The sequence below is a fragment of the Protopterus annectens genome, chromosome 7.part0, assembly GCF_019279795.1.
Source record: "Protopterus annectens isolate FY-2018-M chromosome 7.part0, PAN1.0, whole genome shotgun sequence".
Classification (NCBI taxonomy): domain Eukaryota; kingdom Metazoa; phylum Chordata; order Ceratodontiformes; family Protopteridae; genus Protopterus; species Protopterus annectens.
In genome coordinates this window covers 1,037,850,102-1,037,871,779 of record NC_056739.1, presented here as the reverse complement: position 1 = coordinate 1,037,871,779, position 21,678 = coordinate 1,037,850,102, and the positions used below count along the sequence as shown (strand labels likewise).

At 39.8% G+C, this 21,678-nt stretch overlaps 1 protein-coding gene across 2 annotated transcripts in view; it reads left to right on the top strand.

Annotated features, from left to right (window-relative positions):
- Window positions 1-759: 759 nt before the first annotated feature.
- Window positions 760-21,678, top strand: part of MYEF2 (myelin expression factor 2) — a 534,185-nt gene continuing 513,266 nt past the window's right edge. For both annotated transcript variants that reach the window (XM_044077583.1, XM_044077582.1), the window contains exon 1: window positions 760-969. In XM_044077583.1, the coding sequence (XP_043933518.1) occupies window positions 881-969 (89 nt within the window). In that variant the 5' untranslated portion in view covers window positions 760-880. The remainder of the gene's footprint in view (window positions 970-21,678) is intronic.

The following is a 21,678-nucleotide window of genomic DNA, read 5'->3' as shown; positions in this document are numbered from 1 at the left end:
AGGCATAGTAAGGCCTTAGTGAGTATAATTATGGTGGCTGCCAGAAGGAAAAAAAATGGAAATCATAGTCTAAACCTATGTACTGGAAGTAGTGAATATAGTAACAGAGATAAAACGACTGGAAGTGGGATTTTTAGAAAAGGCTACGAGCAAATTACATTGAAAATAGGAAATGTGGGAACAATACATGCAGAATACTGTTTTGAAGGCGGAATAAGGTTTAAGGGACGGCAGAAATTGAATGAGATTTTTAATGCTCGACATTGACTGCTTAGATAATAAGTGGTGGTTGAGATTTGCAACTGAAAACGTCAATTTATTTTCATAATATATACATGTAAGGCTGCCTATGTCATAAGTAATAATTTAATAAAGATACTTCTTATTTTTAAATAGGATCATTTTCTTATTTTTCAGAAAAAGATATATACAATCAGTAGGTCACATACAGTTAACTCAAATGTTTTCTTAGTGTCAATTAGCTTACTTCGCGATGTTAATATCGTTAACCAAACCAAACTCTTTCACGAAAAACAGCAACTCTGAGGGTATAAATCATTGCGCTATGCTTAAATCATACCAGCTGAAAGGTATGAAGATGCACGCATCAGTTTTTGTATATAAAACCACAGGGAATACTCGTGCTATACTTCCATAAATCTGTGTTGCTCTTAGAGTATATTAACTATTTTAACTCAAACGCATACTGTAACCAGAGTCATCAGTTTAGTTCCTCTTTAAAGTCTCGCGGTAATAGTGGAAAGTATTCCGACTGTAGGGATTAGTCGACTCTAACTGAGGCTGTGTCTTTCTGAATTCTGTGGAAGGTGATCGATCATACTGATTTTCTGTAGGAACTCTATTTGTGGCGTTGTGAAGAATGGCGGAGTTCACGGATAACGACGAACAGCAGTGTGTCGATGCGGAGCACGAGCAGGAGCTGGAGAACGGTTTAAATGAAGTGAAAACGTAATTTTTTTTCTTCTGAGAATGATTTCTATAGTAACATGGCTGAACCAATGTAGTAGGCCTTTGTCTGAGGCCTAATCCGAGGTTCCTTGTTCGAGGGTTTACGCGGTTGTAATGTCAGAAGGTTACACACTATTTATCATGGATTTATATATATTTTTCCCAGTACGGCTTTAGTTTTAACTATTGAATAATATTCAAACGTTTGGTATAGTATCTTTGTAGCTGTTCAGTGTTCTGGCTAGTGGGTTAAAATGTCTCTTGACGCATACGTTTGTGGGCTTAAAGCTATCTTGCGAGGGTTTATCGACGTACATGAAAATGTTGCTGTTCTAATCTTTTATTAGAAGCTGAAAAAGTCAAGCTTTAATTAACTTTAATTTTCGTAGGTGTAAGGGTTTACGCACAGTAACGATTTCTTTTTCTCGCGTATTAGCGAGCTTATTGCCCCAGCTATTAAGAATATCACAGGATTTTGTTTCGAGGGGGTAGTTAATGCTGATATGCTGCCTGGTGGTAGTGTAGTTGATCTATATGTTGCTGTGCAGCCTTTAGAATACTAAAGTCGCGCTTCTGGAAGGGCGTTGCGTGTGATGCGCCCCCCCCCCATGTGTATGTTCTTGCTAGCGTATGACAAAGTGGCGTGTTTTCCTCCGGTTGTAGCGAGCCACACTACAGTCACTTTTAAGAAGATAGTTACAGGGCGCACTTATAATCGCGGTAATTGCAAATATAACTACTTTGCTTCTCTTCTCAAGAAATGAAGCTATTTCGGCTGTGGCTATCTTAAGCTTTTCTTTATCCCGCATAATCCCGAGTGGATTTTGCTCGGATGTCTGGGGGAATGTTCCAGTAAAATTGTAACCGGGTATAACATTAGTTTAATTGTTCAGGCTTTGCAATACATCACTATTTTGTAGTTTTAAAATAGTAGTAAAGGTGCGTCAGGGCTGGTAACTTGGCACGTAAAAATCAACTGCCAATCATTAGCGGACCGGAGTTCCGCTGTGGCGACCCCTAACCGGGAAAAGCCGAAAGACGCAAAGTATTAAATGGCGTATAGTGCTGGTGTTCGGCACTACAGTAAGCACGTACACATACCTTTATCTGTGTACACAGCAAGTAGGTGTTCAGCTTCACCTCTTTGACTTTTTTCCCTGTTAAGTATACTAAATGTTTTGAGTAGTGCATATGGGGGGGTGGGGGGGGTATGTACATGTTGGAAGGGGATGAAAAATCACTTTAACTGCTTTTTTGTTCAGGAAGAAAGTTCTAAACGGCAGCTTCGTTAATGAGAATGATGAAGTGGCAGGTAGTGATTAGAAGAGACTTGATGGGTAACGTGGGTAAAGTGTGAGATAGTAATGCGTCATGATTGCTCCCCAGGCTAGTGAAAGCGGATAAGGTACACATGCTACACCTAGAGTACTTGATTAGCCAGTGTTTGAGAGAATAGTTTTCTATATTAATCAAGTACTCTAGGTGTAGCATGTGTACCTTATCCGCTTTCACTAGCCTGGGGAGCAATCATTTGGAACCTAGGTAGAATACATACATTGTAGATTAGCCAGTGTTTGAGAGAATAGTTTTCTATACTAATCTACAATGTATGTATTCTACCCATGTTCCAAATGATTGCTCCCGAGGCTAGTGAAAGCGGATAAGGTACATATGCTACACCTAGAGTACTTGATTAATATAGAAAACTATTCTCTCAAACACTGGCTAATCTACAATGTATGTATTCTACCTATGTTCCAAATTTCAGCTAATCTACAATGTATGTATTCTACCTATGTTCCAAATTTCAGCTTTACACCACAAATCTATTAAGTACCTTTTATTTTTAAATATTTTTTGTTCTCTCCACTGTAACTGTTGATGTGCTGCATACCACTGTAAAAACATGTCTCTTGTAGTTTGTGTATACTGATCATGTCTAAATGTATCAGTAATTTTTCTATGTGGAGCTTTTCTCCCCGGGCCTCTGCTGAAAATGGACCTTTTCGGCTCAGACACCCCCTGTTAACAAATGTAAAGTAAATAAATAAAGCTGGGTGTGGTTCATTTGGGAAGTGACAACCTTTAAGTGAAGCTTCAAAGGCATACCAGTTGAAAGAGATTGACTTGGAGGTATTGTAGAAGGTAGTACATAAAGTGAGGTGTGAGTGAGGTTATGACAGGTGAGTAATAAGGAGAGAATTGTTTGCATTGCCAACTTGGTTGGTAATCTTGCAGCGGCACTGCACTTGGTGATTTACCACTTGGTTCCCATCCTGATGGGGGTCTTGGTTGTGTGTGTGGACATTACTGACTTAATGTTGGCAAAAGATGACCACTCAGGAAGGGGGCTTCCATCTTCTGCTGTATGCAATTTTAACGGTCTCTTAGTCCTGCGGTTCCGAACATTTTGCTGTCTTTAGTCTCGCATTTTAAAGAACTTATTCCCCATGAACATTTTTTTTTTTTTGAAAAATAAAATAAAAGGTATAAAAATTGAATATCTGCCCCCGTCGCATCCATTGGTGGTGGTTGCTTCTACTCTTCCTGGTGTCTTAATGTAAACAAAAAGGTAGACTGAAGTCTGTAAAGGTGGAGACGTGGTGGTTAGAGAGCTACATGAGTTTAGAAAATTGTATCATCTGGTCTTTAAACTGGACATTTCTAGTACCCCTATGAATATTTGGAGGCAAAAAGTTATCCTGTAGGAATACAGAAGCAGAAACATTTATCATCTACTTTTTTTTTAAAAAAGCTTTCATCTTGGATTGTTTAATGAGTATGGAGTGAGTTTCCAGGCCTTGGAAGTTTTGTGAAGGGAGTCACCTGCCTTATTGTAAGATTCTTTTCAGTGCCAGGCAGTGGTGTCCTATAGTGGTGATTAGTGTCAAGGTTATTGGTCTTATTGTAGCATTGCTGTAGTTTTGTTAAAAGCGTATCTTAAAGATGAGGGGAAATGGCATAAAGAAGAGATGGCAGCAGTAAGGATGAGGCAGTTTTTCAGTGAGTTAGGTCTGTATAGGAAATCTAGTCTCTGCTTTTTTTCCCCCCTCATGTTAATGCACGAGAGATGTTTAAGATATTTTAAATGGCCATCTGTGATCACATCTAGTACCAGTTGTCTTCGTGGTATTGGCAGTGGTTGCGGTGAATGAAAATGTTTTGGGTTAGTAGTTTACTGGTAAGAATATTTAATTTTACTGATGTTTGGGAGGAGCTGAGAGTTTAGCCATGTGTCAGTAGAGGTGAAGGCTTGTTTATTATCGAGAGTTTAAATGGAGCTAGTTGTCTGCACATTGCCTTTTTTGTCATGCTTAGCAGTTGTATGGAGATCATTGATAAGAGAGCAGAAGAGCTAATGTAGATCCATGTGGGGTGCCTTTTATTTATTGGGAGGGAGGCGGCAGACAAGTTTGCCATTTGCTTGCTTGAGCTGTTTTTGAGAGGGGGGATTATGAAACTAATGTAGAGTGGGTTTGACAAGTTTAAGTTTCTGGTGGGGCACTGTATAGGAAGTTTTAGAGGAGTCTTAGTTTGGAACTTTATGTTCATATCTTTGTAGTAATGCTGTTAGAACAGCTGCTGCTCTGTCATGTCTCATTACGCTGATGCCTGAACCATGTTGGTGAGAGGAGTGGTTCTGATAAGTAGGCGAGTAGTATGTGCTTGCTTTTTTTTTCTGTAGTCTTGATAGTCAATTTGTATAGCTGTTGGCCTGTACTTGGAAATTTCTGTGTATCCTTTGTGACATAGGATCATAGGGGATTACTAGATTAACAGCCGTGGGGCCCCTAGCCAAGAGTGTATCCCCAGGACAAACCCATGGCCTCCCATGCATTCATCAAGGCTGTGTTCGGAGGGCCATTGACATACTCTGCTTGATGTGCTTGATGTGCTTGATGTGTATGAGGAGCCCTTTCTAGAGATGGGGAAGCCTCTGGGAGACAATCCTGTCCCCCCAGCAGACCCTACCAATGTCCCTTACCAGATTAAGTCTTTCAACTGGGTAATGCATGAGGAGATGGACTTAAATGTATGGAGAATCCCCAGTAGCGCAGGGTCGTAGATTGCCTTCTAGGCGAGTCTGTATGATACTGAGTAGAGTGACAGTGATTTGAGTCTGTCCACATAAGACTGGTGTTGGGAGGCCATGGATTCTTGTGATGTTTCTGTGGCCTTTCCCGTTGGTGCAGGTGTTTTGAGAGGTACATACCAAAGTGAATGTTGTATTCAATTATTGGAATGAGGGAGGAGTATAGAGAGGCAATTACCTTTTCTGGATGCAATCCATTTACTTGTGAGGTTAGCCAAGTAAAAGGCTTTTCTGACCACTGCTGCCACATGATGGTCAAATGTGAGATTGTCAACCTGTGTACCCAGGTTGCTCACCACAGGCTGTGTACTTGGGGAGTTACTGTTGATGTAATCAGTAGGGGCCATGTTTTTGCCAAATGGTATGATACATTTTTTTGTGTAACTTAAGGCCATTCTTTTTCCGCCAATCATTTGTTGCTGAAAGACCCTCTTGTAAATCATTTGGGGAGTCGATGACTGCCTCAAACATGGTCAGCCACAGGCCTTTTGTCTTTGCCTAGACCTCTGATAACTAGATGCCAAACAATGGGGGTCCCAGGACAGATCCCTGGAGAACACCACTAGTGACGGGTCTGCTATCGGAGGTGGTGGCACCTATTTTGACCTCGTGGGTCCTATTGATGAGCCATTTGGCCACCCACCTGATGAGATGGGGATTTACACCAAGTTGTTAGCTTTACGATGATGCTTGAGTGGGGTGGGGGTTGTGTCAAAGGCTTTGGCCAAGTCAAGGTAAGCTGTATGTACTGACATTTCCTTTATCCAGTGCCTTGGTGACTGTCTCAATAAAGTAACCAGGTTCAGCAGCCAACATCTGCACTTCTGGGTGCGGTCAATGTAGGGGAATGATTTGTGGGACTGTTTTCTCTGCTGTGGAAAATTTAAGATGTGGTGATATATTCAGATGTGCCAAAAGATATTTGCTTAGTAGATTCTTTGGCATTAGTGGCAAGTTTTAGCCTTTTGGAGACTTTCTGGCAGATTCCAATATATATTGTTTATCTTGTTGATTTGGTGGGTCCCCATTAATAGAAGTGAAATAATTCCAGTATGTATCTACACTGTAAAAAGTTTCTTGTCTGATAATTGTATGTATGTATGAAAGTTTACCTTTATCAGAAACTTTGTTGTAAATTTAATATCAAGTAATCAATCAGTGTTGGAATAGATCTGTTATAGACATTAGATCTATTCTATCAATGAGATGTTGTCTAAAGGTCTGAACCTCTAACCAGCAAGTTTCTCTTAGATCAAATTCTTGTTTTAAGAAATCTAGATTTTTAACTTTATTATCAGATATCAAACTGATACCAGTACTTTAGATCATTATCTATAGCTAAATGAGTTCCTTCAGAAGTAGATGACAAAAGCATACCCTGAGTATACATTATAGGGAATATAATAAAATTCCATTCACTATACTTAGGGTGCATGAATATAAAGTTACGATAGCTAATAATAATATTTAATGGGTAACGGACCATATGTTTAGGTGTAATAGGTGAAGTACAAAATTCCTTTAGTAACCATAACATGGAGTTATTTACAATCATATTTTTATGTGTTAAGGAGATTTTCATGAAGTGCATACTAATTAGCTCCCAATAATCTTTCCATTTTGCGACATATGACTGATCTATTAATAAAGTAATAACTTTTACAATAGAAGAGATAGTATATAAATTAAAGTCTGGAAAAGAAATACCCCCTTGAGACCAGCTATTAGTATGTTTCTTTAATGCAATCCTAGGTCTATTAGGTGCCCATAGGAAATTTAACATTAGTGTATTCAGTTTCTTGATGATTATTTTTGTAGGTGGAAGTATTATCGATTGTATTAAGTATAAAATCTTGGGGAATATTATCATTTTAATAATTGTAAGTCTCTCCTCCATAGTAAAAAACATTATTCCAGGTATTAAAAAGATTTTGTATATTAAGAAAACAGATATAATTATTATATTTAATAGATTTAATATCTTTAGATAATATTATACCTAAATAAGTTATCTGACCTGAATTGGGTACATATTTAGTAAAATCACTAATGAGAATATTTTTTCGTGTATATATATATATATATATATAGGTAGTATTTTAGTTTTTTCTTCATTGAATATTAAACCAGAAATACTTTTAAAATTCATCATTTTATCAAATAGAGACTGCATAGAAGAATTAGATCCTGCTGATGTAATTAGAACATCATCTGCAAAAAGTTGAATTTTGGATGTTGTATTTTCATCTATTTCAAAACCCTCTGTCAGTACTGTTTCTGATCAAATTAGCCCAAGGCTCCATTACTAAAGTGAATAATAGTGGAGAAAGTGGACATCCTTGTTTTGTACCTTTAAGAATGGGTATTTTTTGTGAAACATATGTTCCTACCTTAATATAAGCCAACGTTCCTTTGTATAAATGCTCAATTAGATTTACAAATGCATCTGAGAAGTTTGTGCACTAAGGTAAACAGATAGTCCCAACTTAATGAATCGAATGCTGAACTTATATCAAGACTAATAAGTGTTAAATCTTTCTTTTCCTATTTGCAAAATCAATTAATGTTAAAGTTCTTCTTATATTATCAAAAGTATTTCTATTTACAATGAAGCCTGTCTGATCTATATCTATAATGACGGGAATGATTGTCTTCAATCTATCAGCAAAAATACTCAAACGTTTTATAAACAAACTCTACAACAAGAGGAGAAAGCTACTACATGACAGAGCAAAATCCTTAAATGGGAAGGCATCTCTGATCAATACTAGCAAAAAACTACGATCACTCATAAAATCATCCAAGGCCAACTTTGAGAGAAAAATCGCTAATGACACAAAAGACAATCATAAAGCCTTCTTTAGCTATGTTAGAAACCTGGGTGGAAACTCCCAGATATGCTCAGAATTGGTCCAAAATGATAAAAAAAATCACTGAACCCACAGACATTGCCAACATACTGGCAGACAAGTTCAGTGCAAATCCCCCCCCCCCCCCAAAAGGATAAATATCTATCCCACCAGAGTCTAGCCTCCCAAACATCTCAGATGCCCAGGTGAGAGCTGCTCTCTCTAAAGCAAAAAAACACAGCATCAATGGGACCGGACGGTGTCCCCGGCTGTGTGCTACATGAACTCAATGAGGAACTAAACCCACACATAAGGCTGCTGTTTAATCTTAGCCTTACTACAGGATACGTACCCAAAGAATGGCGTACGGCAACTGTGGTCCCACTGCACAAAGGCGGTGCTTCTATGGACCCTGGAAATTACCGCCCCATAAGCTTGACGAGCCTTGTCTGCAAAGCTATGGAGAGTATCATAATGGAACTCATAAATAAAGACATCGGGGACCTACAGACACTGGATCCTACCCAATTTGGCTTTAAGGGCAGATCCTGCCTCTTGAACTTGGTTGACTTTTTCGAAACAGTCACTAAGGCCATTGATGAGGGTAAGGCAGTTCACACAGCCTACCTTGACCTAGCAAAAGCGTTCGACACAATACCCTACTCTGGCATCATAGAAAAGCTCACCAGCTTAGATGTAAACCCATATGTCACAAGATGGGTTGCAAACTGGCTCAAGGACAGAACACACAGGGTTAGAGTTGCTGGTGCCATGTCAGACTCTAAGCAGGTCACGAGCGGTGTCCCACAGGGCTCAGTCCTGGGCCCCCTCTTGTTCGGCATTTATTTTTCTGAAGTGCAGGCAAACATAGGGGGATTGTGGCTGACAAAATTTGCAGACTACTGCAAACTGGGCACCATAATTGACACTCCATCAGACACAGACATCCTCCAGAAAGGTCTCATAGAAATGGATAACTGGTGCCAGAGCCATGGCCTTAAGCTAAATGCCAAAAAATGTATAGTCATACCCTTTGGGAAAAACAAGGTAACCCCTAATTACCACATGGGTGGTAATCCATTAAACATAGTTATCAGGGACCTGGGGACCCAAGTTGACAGTAACCTCTCTTTTGACACTCACATTGCCAAAGTGGTTAGGAAGACCTTCTACATTGCCCATCTGATCATGAAGGGATTCACATCGAGGTCATTGTACCCCTGTACTCTTCACTTATCAGACCAATGATTGAGTACAACGCCCCAAATGTACCTTACCCGACACCTGCAGCAGTTGGAAAGACCCCAAAAGTTCCTCACCAAAAGGATAAAGGGGCTCAAACATATGTCATACGATGCCCGACTGAAGAAACTCCAGCTCTATTCAGTCGCATACCGTCTGCTCAGAGGTGATCTGTGCCTGACATACAAGGCCATGTCCAACCCGGAATTAATGGACATGCTCCACCTCAAAAAATCCAAATCCACCAGAGCCACGAGAGCAAGAGACTTAAACCTCAACACAGATATAAATAGGACGTGCTGGAGGGACAGATTCATCACCCAGAGACTCCCTACACTATGGAACAGAATCCCAGTCCATGTGAGGCAGAGCCCCTCACTGACTCTGTTCAAGAGAAATCTTGACGAGTGGATGGGAGATTGTAGGTTTACCCCGGGAATCATCTCTGTATCACTGCTGGACAGAGGCACAACAAACTAATGGGTATAGTATTCTCATCCTAAGGGGTGGTGAAAGCCACACACACTCTGGCTAGGCTTATAAATGCCCTAGGGCAGATAGCCTAGTATGAACCTATAATCAACATTAAGTAATGAGATGGGCCGATATGAAGTACGTTTAGTTGGATCTTTATTAGGTTTTAAAATTGGCGAAATAAATGTATATTGCCAAGATGGGGGGGGGGTTATTAACTCAGTTTGTGCCAAAATAAAAACCTTGTGTATTAATGAATATGTACTTTTAGAAAGGATTTTGTATATCTCTGGTATAATACCATCATTACCCGGTGCTTTGTTTGATTTAAGCTTATTTATTTGTGTAATAACCTCTGTATATGAAATACTTTTGTCCAATAGTTTAATCTGTTAAGCTTTTTATTCATGTTTGTGGTTATAAACTTCTTTATTTTATCTTTAGGTTCCATGTTAATGTTATTGTTAATATTGTGAAAGTGATTTCTAAATTAATCTAGTATTTCTGGTAGACTAGAAACATTCTTCTTTTTCCTTAGAAAAGATTATTTTGATATGGTTTTGTTTATTCAACCTTTTTGTTTTATTTTTAAGTCTATGTAAGTATTTGGGGCTTATTGAGTAAGACAAACTTGTATTTCTCTAGCGTTATTTTAACTTTATGAGTTAAAATTTCTTTGTATTTCTCATTTAGTTTTATTTCTTCAATGACTTTCTTATCCATAATATTTTCTTTATTATGTTTATAAGTCTAATTTACTTTGAATATCTAACAATTCCTTATCCCAAGATTTCCTTTTATTATTATACCATATAGATATGATTTTAAGGCATCCCAAACATAGACCATGGAGACTTCAGGAGTATTATTTATGTCTAGAAAATGTTGTACTTCTGAAAGTATATATTCTTTATAGTCTTTTAGTTGAGTTAAGTATGCTGGTATCCTTTTGATCTGAACATTTGAGTATTTTTATCATGAATTCAAAAACAATTGAATTATGATCAGATATAGGACATGAAATGATTTTGGAGTTAATTAAATCTGTTACCATCTGGTTAGAAATAAAGACCCTATCTATTTAGAAATAAAGACCCTATCTATTTTTGAATAAGTTTTGTATCTGTTAGAAAAAAAGGTGTATGGTAATGATTTTGAATCTATCTGATTATTAATATCATTCAAATGATAAGAATTAGCAAAATCATTTAAATGTTTTGCATTAGATGTAATTCTTTTTCCTATAGTGGTAGTATCACTTTCATGTAGTATACAATTAAGTCACCAGCTAAAATAATATCTCCTGTAGAGAATGATATGATCTTATCAAGATGATGTTTCACTGTATTAATACCATTTCCAGGTATCCAATATACATTAAAGTGTAAGTCTTCCCATTAATTTGTATTGTAACCATACAAAACATTCATTTGTCATCCTGATAAGACTTAATGGTTTTAGGAATGGGCATACTTTTATTCCATAAAATAGCCACTCCTCTTTTTTTGAGTGTGCTCTGAACTAACCAATACTGTATATTTGTTTGTGGCTAGTTTATCAATATCTTTTTTCAAGAGATGGGTTTCTTGCAGGAAGACTAAGTTGGCCTTGTATCTTATTAGGCTTGCCCTTTTACACGGATTATTCAATCCATTAATGTTTAAAGAAATTCCTTTTAAATATGTCATTTGGCATTTTTAAAACTTAAGAATCTTATGATCAAAGTAACAACAACATAAGTAATGTTACATCTCCTCCTTTAGGTGTACCTTTAAATATAGCTGTATTTATTGAATCTCTTATGGGATTTTGTATAGGATTCAATTTTGTAGTGACAATGAGTGTACAAAATATATTGTGGATGTCAAAACTATATGCATATAACAATGAACAAGTGAAAATAATGTAAGGATTAAACCTTGCATCCAGCCTGGAGTTAAAAACTCCAACTTAGAGTAGTATTTACCACTCAAGTTAACCCCCTACCCTAAGCAGCAGTACCTCAGCTACCACCTTATCAATTTAATACTGGTTATATTTAACTTAAATTAACAGCTTTCAATTCAATTATCTAGCAAGACAAGACTACACATTTGATAAAACAGCATCATGTAGACTAAAATAAACTTTTTTTTTTTTTAAACTATTCATACTACTATATACAGCTATGTAATATAATACACTTGTATTCAAATAGCATTCAAATAAACTTGATATTAGGAACCAAGAGGAGAGAGAGAGAAATAAGACGTGAAAGAGAGAGAGAGAAAAAAAAGGCATATTTACATATTAATTTATTCAAAGTATGTAAAAATAAGTTCTAACATTCATTTAAATCAAAAACTTTGGCTAATATGGTTCAGACATTACATATATTAAGATGCATCTATTTTCTGTCATGTAAATGCAGTCAACAGCTTCCAAAAAAAACATTGAATTGCTTGTATGTGAGCATTTTACTCATACTCATTATTGTCAATAGAATAAAATATATTTATAGAAATTGTTATAAATCGTACTGCATAGTTATGCAAATTCTCCGAAACACTTGCATTATTGTAAAAAAAAAAAAATATCTGTATTTTGTATGTCTATACTACTGCTTTAAAATATATCACATGACAGTTTCTTCCAGAATAGAGTTATAAAGTTATTTATGCTTGTCAATCAGATGAATTAAATGAGTTATAGTAATGTATATGTTTGGAACATAAGTTTTTAACACCGATTAGTATGCTGCAGTCAAGTAGATTTTCAAAAACACTTGAATAAATGTTTCATTTTCTATGCCTTCTAAAATAAGACATTTACTTACTACAAGAAACTGCATCATTTAAAATCATTATAACTGACATATTTTATGAATTCTAACATAGATATTTAAGTAATTATATAAATTAACTCACATTTAAATGTCAGAGTTCATTTTCCTTCACATAGTCACATTTGCATCAGTTCTACTTCCTGGTAGAGTGTTCTTCCTGAATCTGTGATGTCAGTGTGATATCTGGGTCAAAGGTCAGATTGACTGCTTTCAGCTTCTCTGAGAATTCTGAGAGTTGAAGCTTTTGAAACAGCTCAAGGACACTGTTCATGAGGTAGCCCACATCCCAAATTGTCTCCCTTAACATTTTGGCGGGAAACTTGTTAAAAACTAGTGACAAACATTCATTTAGCAGTGTAAATGCATCTAAACATGACATTTAGCAGTGTAAATGCATCTAAACATGACAAAACCTTTGCGATGTATTTTACAGGTTATTACAGCCTCTATGTAAGTGAAATTAAGCCCAAAGTTATTAATAAGTAATAAAACTCTATTTTTGTCCCGACTCAATTTTTATGCAAATCTTATTATTTACTGTGTCTGTATGATCAAAAGCATTTCTATATATTATGAGAGAAAAGAGAGAATAAAGAAAAGAAAGAGAGTAGAAAATAAGTGTAAAGCAGAAATAAAAAAAATGTAAGAGAAAGCTATAAAGTATATACAATGGAATATTACTTACTGTTTATATTAATATAGTTAAAAATAAAACATATTATTTAGTTCTAATTATTATTAGTTAAAGCATGACAGATTATTTACAAACAAGCATAAGCAGTATAATCAAGAAAGTATAATTAGGAATAGCATTTGAAGAACATATACACTTTACAAGGAATAAATGTTATTATTCCATTTATCATATTTTCATTACTCTTCTCTCCCTGCCCTCCCCCACCCTTTACCCACTACATAATCTAAATAGAATGTCATTGTTTAAACAAAGAAAAGAAGAAAAGGAGAAAAAAAAAGTATCAAATTACTGACCTTACTTCTCTTTTTTAGAAAGAGAAACAAATTGAATAATAGCTTGTTGTTAGTTCCTCAGATATTTTGACTGGTTATGAAACAACATTTCTTTGCACACATAGAATAACTTTGTTTAAATCTTTTTCAGAACATTTGTGGCTTTCTGGAAATGCAGGAACTATATTTAAAAAGATTAATAATGAAGTAAAATGATGAGAGAAAAAAAGAAAAAAAAACATAGAACAAATCATTTGTTCTTTAGTCTCTTCTTTGAAGTCTTCCACGAAGTTTCAGTTGCCAGTCTCTTTAATGAAGGACTAGCCCATTCCATTTCCTCTATTTTATCCAAAATCTTATTTTTTTTGATAAACAGTAAAGCAGAGTCTGTCATCAAAAATTTTAGGACCATCAGGAAGGAAGATTTTTAGCTTGGCAGGAAACAGAAGGTATGTTTTAAACTGTGCTTTTTTAAGCTCCCTTATTAGTGGCAGAAACTTTTCTTTTAGCTATTACCAAGGAAGAATAGTCATTGTCAAAACGCACAGTTGTCTCATTAATCTTAACAGGAGCTTTAGCCCAAGCAGATTTAAGAACCATCTGTTTATCAAAAGATGATAGAAATCTAACTATAACTGATCTAGGATAATTTTTGTTAGTTAGTATTAGCTATAGATCTATGTGCTCTTTCGATACCAAAAGAGAATGCTTCTGGTAAGCCTAAAGTTTTTAGGGAGCCATGGTGTTAAAAAAAGAAGTAATATTGTTACCTTCAATATTTTCTGGCAGTCCAAAACTCCTAATGTTATTGTGCCTAGATCTATTTTCCAAGTCATCCAGCTTTGTTTGTAAATGTGTATTTTGTTTCAGCAGAAACTCAATGTTGATTTCCTCTTCTTGGATTCTATTTTCCATGTCATTCACAGCTTCTTCTGTGCCTGTCATCTGGATCTTCTGTTGTTGCAGGTCTATATGTAACAAGTCTATTTGTTTTGTAGTTTTTTTCTATGAAGGTATCAATTTTAGTATCCATTTTATCCATCTTAGCAGTAAGTTGCTGGATTATAGTTATCAGAGACTGAAGTTCTTTCTTGATGCTGGACTCTTGAGAATTTGTCTTACTGGAACTCATTTCAGACTGAAACTGACAGGAAAATTTCCAATGTGATTTCTGACAGGAATATTGTTAATTTCCTTTCTTTTTTAGATATAGTTCAAGAACTATATAAAACAAACATATTTAGAAAGAAAATTACTTCACAAATTATTTTTTTAAGTAATTCCTGTCAGTGTAATGAAATTGGTGGAGCTGAAGAAATCTGCTGCTATCCTGTGTTCATCCTTGGCCACGCCCCCCTGTATTTTGTTTTTTGAGGGTCGTTTTGTACTTAATCCTCCTATCCCTACTTTGACTTGCAGTGTGTGTAGTATAGAGCTGTGTATTAGCTTAGTGGTTTAGTGTGCGTGTAGAAGTGTCATGTCAAAGGAAAGAGGTGAAACCATCTGGTTTCAAAAAATGTGAATCACGGATGGACATGCAGACTTTTTTTTTTTTTTTTTTTTTTTTAGGAGCAAGCCACATGCATGAGACTTGCTCTCTGGTTTTACAAGAGAGTAAGAATAACTTGATTTTGAGAGGCTTAATTTTATCCTTTTTTTGAGGAAGCCTTCGACAAGGCTCAAAGTTCACCCAAAACTTGTGCAAAGAGGGTCCTGTCCTCCTCCCTCTAAATCTCACCGACCGACACACATGGAACAGATACTGTAGGAACAGTCTGTTCAGTACAGAGATTACTGCAGACGCTGACAACTTGATAAATTGTTGGAACAGACTCAGTTGAGCTCGGAGCTGACTGCCCATTCCTGTATGTTCCGTTCTTCCTCTGACTCCAGTTTCTGAGCTGGAAAGCTTGGCACAGACTGTGTTGAAACCAGAACAGAGATATGCTAAAGATTCTTTTGATTTCTGATTGCTCTGACTACCTCTGAGCCCCCCCCCCCCGGGCTATCTAGGAGCAGACTCACTGGCTGCATCTGGGGGTGGGGCAGTCGGGCTGTGACTGTCTGTTCCGAGTCTACCCCTTGGAACCTCAGCTCGAGCTGTGCTCCTTCTGATTCGGAGCCAGCCCCCATGGTGCTGGGGCGATAATCAGATTCTTCGGAACCTGGGACTATGTGCCATGGGGGGGGGCTTTCGCAGCCATGAGAACTGTCCCCACTGACATCTGTATTGTCGGAACAAAGCATTCCTTCCCAGGGAGCACTGGTATCTCTCTGCACAGGCAATTGCCCAACAACGTAGAGACCTTAAGCCTCGGCCCCATTGGGTGAGACACTTCTGAAACCTCTCTGGAGTGTCCCACCGAAGAGGTTCCCAAGAAGAAAACATGCAAGAGGAAATATTGGACCCCGACCTCAAGGAGTCTGAAGGGTTCCCATGGTCACCCTCTGAAGATGTATCCTTTGTGGACGTATTGGAAATCCTTAGAGAGGTGGCTGGAAGCCCATTCTGAGGAGTCCTTGTACTTGAAGGCTTTTGGGTCTCTACCTTCAGCCACCTGGGTGTCTCCTCGTCTTGTTGAACTGATGGAAGTAGTGTCTTGAAAGATGTGGGATTCTGCAGATACAGTGGAGCCTGTCCCTCGGAGGTCAAACAAATTTATCCCCCTGTCTGATGACAAAACCTTTAAAGGAGTTCCTGTAGAAGCTATGGTAGTGGCCACTAAGGAGTTATCTGAGACTTGTACATCTGTCCATTCCCCGAAATAAGAAGTCTAGGACCATGGTCAGGTGCAGAAAGTGCATGTTTTCCTCAGTGGCCTTCACCCTTGGGTCCCTGAACTACCTCCCGCATTTTACGAGAGATCTGAAATGGCTAGGATATGCTCTACAGGGTACACTAGCTATGGTGGTGGTGGTAGCAGGGTATCCTACAAGTTTGCCACCCTAAATTCAGTGGTCAACTCCTCCATGAGGCTCGCATTTTGCACCCAATGGAGCGAGCGGGTTGCAGAATTTCAGTCAGGAGACTTTCCTGGATGCGCTTGTGTAATTTAATGGAGCCCTTCAAGTCATCCTTTGTCAACACCCCATTTGATGTCTCATCCTTGTTCAGGCCTAAAGTAAAAAACACTTGCCTGATGTGAACAAGAAGGAAGGACTCTCTGCCATAGGAGTCATTTTTTGTTTTTCCACAGTCTAGACCCTATCCAAAGGGTCAAAAGGGATAAAAAATGTGGTTCTGAAAAATTCCAGAGGGCCTTTCAGTTCACACAAAGTAAACCTTCCTCCAGGGGCAGAGGAGGTAATAATGGAAGACAGAAATGTGGTAGAGGGGGGTCTGCAGAACCAGGGTGACTGCAGTTCATTCTTCAGTAAACCCTTTGTGTTTCTGAAGGAGGCCCGTCAGTCTGGGGTTATCTGGCTTTGTATCCGCAAGCCTGGCTAAGCATAACAAATGGGTACAAAACATTATTTCCCAAGGCTACTCTCTCCCCTTTTCAGTGCCACCTTTACAAACACAACGTTCCACCCAGTCACAGGGAACAAGCCACTGTAGAAATTCAAAAGTTGCTAAAAAGTCATCCAGTCGGTCCCCGCTGACTGGATAGGATCCAGAACTTACTCAAGATTTAGTTCCAAAGAAAACTGAAGAGACCCATATTGGATCTTTGCAGACTAGACCATTCCGTAAAGAGAGTTCTGGATGGACACGTTGTATTTTTAGGGAAAGACCACTGGATGTGCTTGATAGACCTCCAGTATGCGTACTACCACATTAAAATGGATAGGCCATCCAGGAAGTACCTGCGCTTTCGGCTGGGAGCCAGTTATTACCAATTCCAAGCTCTGTCCTTTGGTCTCACTACAGCCCCAGAGTGTTCACCAGATATATGGAAGTAGTCATGTCTCACCTGAGCTGTCAGGGGATTGTGGGTGTTTCCATATCTAGATGACTGTCTCCTAACTGCCACCACCAAGCATCTACTTATTCAAGCGAGGGACAATACCTTGGAACGATGTGCTCAACTTGGCATTTCAGTGAATTATGAAAAATCTGCCATATTGCCAATGCAACACATCAACTTTATAGGCACAAAAATACACTAGAACCATGGTCAGGTTGCCTCCAGAAAGGGTCCAAACTTAGTCTCCAGATCCATGACCTCCTCTTCCAGTCCAAACTACAAGCAAGGGCAGTCCTAAAGGTATTGGGCACTATGGCAGCAGCAGTAATGGTGATTCCTCTAGTGAGATCACACATGAGAATCCTCCAATGGAAAGAAACAATGGACCCGACCCATTGTTCCCCCTGTTCCATTAGCTGCAGTGAACACTGATGCTTCACAGATTGGGTGGGGGACCATATCGGGGAAGAACAGCCCAAGGCACTTGGCAGGACCATGAGGCTCATTTGCACATGTACTAGAGGTGAGCAGTGCTGATGGCATTGCAGGCATTCCAGGACTCTGTTCAGATTTGTACAATTGCAATACAAACAGACTCAGTAGTGTAGTACATAAACAATGAGGAACCAATCACTCTGTCGAGAGGCCCTGAGAGTGTGGCAGTGGGTGATGTCCTCCCAGCTTTTTCTGATGGCAGCAGACCTCACTGGGAAATCCAACATTATAGCAGACGCCACACGAGTGATCCCTGAAGAAAAGTAGAGGAAAGGATATTTTGCAGATGGGGTCGGCCTTGCTGCGACCTGTTCGCCACAGCCACAAATGCAAAATGTGGCGGCTATTTTGCCCAGATTCCCTCCTTTCGGGGGAGTGCCCGAGGGATGCAGTTGTACATGATTGGCCCCCGGGACTCCTTTATGGATTTCCACCCTTTCCTCTAATATCCAAAGTTCTTCAGAAGGATAGCAGTCTGGGAAGGACCTTGTCAAGTCTGGGAAGGACCTTGTCAAGTATGGTTTCCCTTCCTGAAGCCTCATCTCCTGGAAGAACCGTGGATTCTGGACCTGGTGCCAGAACCTCCTGACACACCCGTCGCGGAGCTTCCATAAATCTCTCTCCACTGTAACGTTAATGGCATGGCTGCTCCAATTCCCAGTATAGCCAGGCTACACAACTTTACTCCAGAGGCTCACATCATAACTTCTCGTGAGATTTCTATGAAGAAACTACCACAGCAAATAGATTCTCAATTTGGACCTCACAGCACCTCATTGTGACCCCCCATTCAGCACCCTTGGCTTTCATTTTGGAATTCCTAAGCTTTTTAATGAGTCCAGCTGGCAGCAATATCCAATTTTCATATTTGGAACGAAGGTATAAACATGTCTCAAATTCTCAAAAGCTTTCTTGAGCAGAACTAATTTGCTAAGACCAACAATGCGACTACCTTTGCCACCCTGGAATTTTAATTTTGTTCTCTCGCATAATCCTACCGCCCTTTAAACCAGCATCATCTTGCGACTTGAAATTTTTATCTTGGAAAGCACTTTCTAGAAGCAATCACATCGGCAAGAAGTCTGTTACAAGCTTTATGAAAAAGCATGTAGGGAGGTTTGATCGTTAAAATTAGTGTCACTATGTAGAAACCCTTCCTTTTTACCCAAGGTATGCTCTTGAGTTCAATCTAAATAAGTCAGACTTGTCTGTGTTCTTCCCCAAGTATGGTAATAAGGCAAGAATACATGCTTCAGTTTGATGTTCGCAGGCAGTTGTGTTTCTATTTGCATATAGGACCAACTTTTTCCTCCCTTTCTGTAAACAAAAAAAGATTTAACAGTAACGTACTACTTTGGTCCTTGTCCAGGTTTGTGGATTTGGTGTACATCTGTATACAGTTAGAGTAGAATATAAAATCACCAACAAACAAGATCTGAAGAAAGAACTGCAGCATCATGGGATAGGGATGGAGCCATGAGTTTCAGATCTCTAGCTTTAGTAAGCAGCCGAGTTGGAACTGAGGATTGGTTCCAAACCCATCGGTATAGAATGAAGGCTAGATGGATAACTCAGAACGATGTAATGGGATCCTATTTCGCCTACATTCATAACTGATGGGTTCGGAGCCGATCAGTCGGCTCCTACTCGGCCACTATACACTAGAACGAAGTCTCTCATTGGCTGGACTACCCCTTATCCCATAATGCACCACACCTGCTTCCCCAGATTTCGTTTGCCGCTTTTCAAACCGGACATGGTCTCGACTTGGCTGGAGCCAAGTGTTTTTTTTTCTTTACCTTTTGGTCTTTTTTTGACTGGTTTCTGTCAGAATTTAAACAAACAGCTGTATTAACAGCCTTGTGAGCGTTTGTGGTCAGTTTGGTGTAAAATTTAATTTTATTCTTTTTCGCGCTACTGGTGGACTGGGCAAGGCCCGTTTAAGTTAGAGGGCCTTTGCCCTTATTGTATGTTTATCTAATTTTTCTTGTGGTGTGACAAATAGTTTTCGGTCTAAGCCCGTTTAAGTTAGAGGGCTTTAGCCCACGTAGTTCCTTTCTCTCTGTATTTGACCTGTTGTGTCGGGCTAAGCCCGTTAGAGGGCTTTAGCCCATACATTAGTTACTGTTTTTTTTTTTCTTGTCAGTTACCTTTTTTTTTTTTTTTTCTGAAAATGTCCAAGGAGCAAAAGTCAGGGTTCAAAAAGTGTGCAAAATGTAATTATAAAATGTCTATTACAGACAGTCATGCTGTCTGCGTGTACTGTTTAGGGCCTAAACATTTACAGGATACTTGCAGTGTGTGTCACGCTTTTTCCTCCAGGGTTCTCCAGGAGAGAAAAAACAAATTGATACTTAGGGATCTGATTAAGCCTTAATTTGAAGAAGCTTTGGCTTCATCTCCAGCTTCTAAAAAGAAGAGATGGTCTGCTCCGACCAGTCCGTCGGGCCCGACACCCAAGAAGCATAGATCGTTGGCTCCATCCAGTCCGTCGGACCCGACAGCTAAGAAACGAGGGTCGACTTCTTCTTCCTCTGCTCCAATGGCTTCGGTGCCGATGGCTGAAGGGTCTGCCTCGGTGCTTCTTTCCTCATCTGCATTGGTGTCGGAGCTGCAGGTTAGTGCATCGAGAGGCCAATCACCTACCTCGGCTCCCTTGGTCTCTGAGCCGTTGGAGGTGTGCAGCTCAGACTCTTCCCCCTCTGCTCCGGAGCCTCCTTTGGCGCAGACACTGTTGCGAATGGTCCCGGTCTCTGGTCCAGTAGTGCTGGAACCCTTTCGGTGCCGATCCCCTGCTTTATCGGAGCCGAGGCAGAAGTCTTCTCGGCCCCAATCTGTTTCTTCCAAATCCTCTAGGTTATCTGATTCGGATTTGGATAGGGTTATCCAGAGGCTGTTCTAATCCCCAGCTTTTACTAAAATGATCTCGGCTCCAGCCCACGCGGCTTCGGAGCAGACTCCACATCCCATGCATTTGATTTCTCCTCCGACCCCCTTGGAGCCGTTGGAGTCGGAGCAGGTAGAACGGAGCGGAATCGTCCAGTCGGAGCAGGGACCCCCCTCGGAGTTTCTCTGCTCCAACTTTCATTCCTACCCTGTCCTCGGTGTCGGGGTTTGGTACCGGGTCTTCCTCGGCGGGGGCTGAGGGCAACACTGGGGCTTGCCTCTTCGATGCCCAGTCTTCCCCTCGGAGCATCGGCCGCAGGTATTCCCAGTACCGCCATGGTCTCTCTGCAAGTGCCCTCTGCAGAGTCTGGAGGTCCTGCTTTTGAGGCCATGAGGAGTGCACTGGCCATGACCTTGCCGGTTCAGCAGGTTTCTACCTCACCGTCCCAAGTTTTGGGTACTGGTGCCTCTGGAGACATTCTTTCCCACGACAGTGGGGCCCCAGGGCCTGAGGATACCCCCTTGGGGGGGTTTCCTTCTTCCGGGGGTCCTTCTGAATTTGCTTCGGATGAACCCCCAAGGAAGAAACTGTGTAAGAGGAAGCACGTTGATTCCCCAGATGAATCCGTCACTTCAGATACTGACCTCTATGTGGAGGGGTCCCCTAAATAGTCATCGGATGACGTCTCTTTCTCGGATATCCTTGAGATCTTGAGACAGGGAGGCGATTGGCAATCCAAACCCCCTACCGCTGAGGAGTCAGTTTTCCTCAAGGCCTTTGGGGCCCAGCCCTCCTCCTCCTGGGTGTCTCCACCCTTCGAGTTATTGGACCTAATCTCTCAGAGGGTGTGGGAACATCCTGATATGGCGGAACCGGTGCCGGCCAGGCCCAATAAGTTTCTTTCAGCCCCTCCCCAGAAGGAATTCCTCACTAAGGGTGTTGCAGTTGATGCTATGGTGGTGGCATCT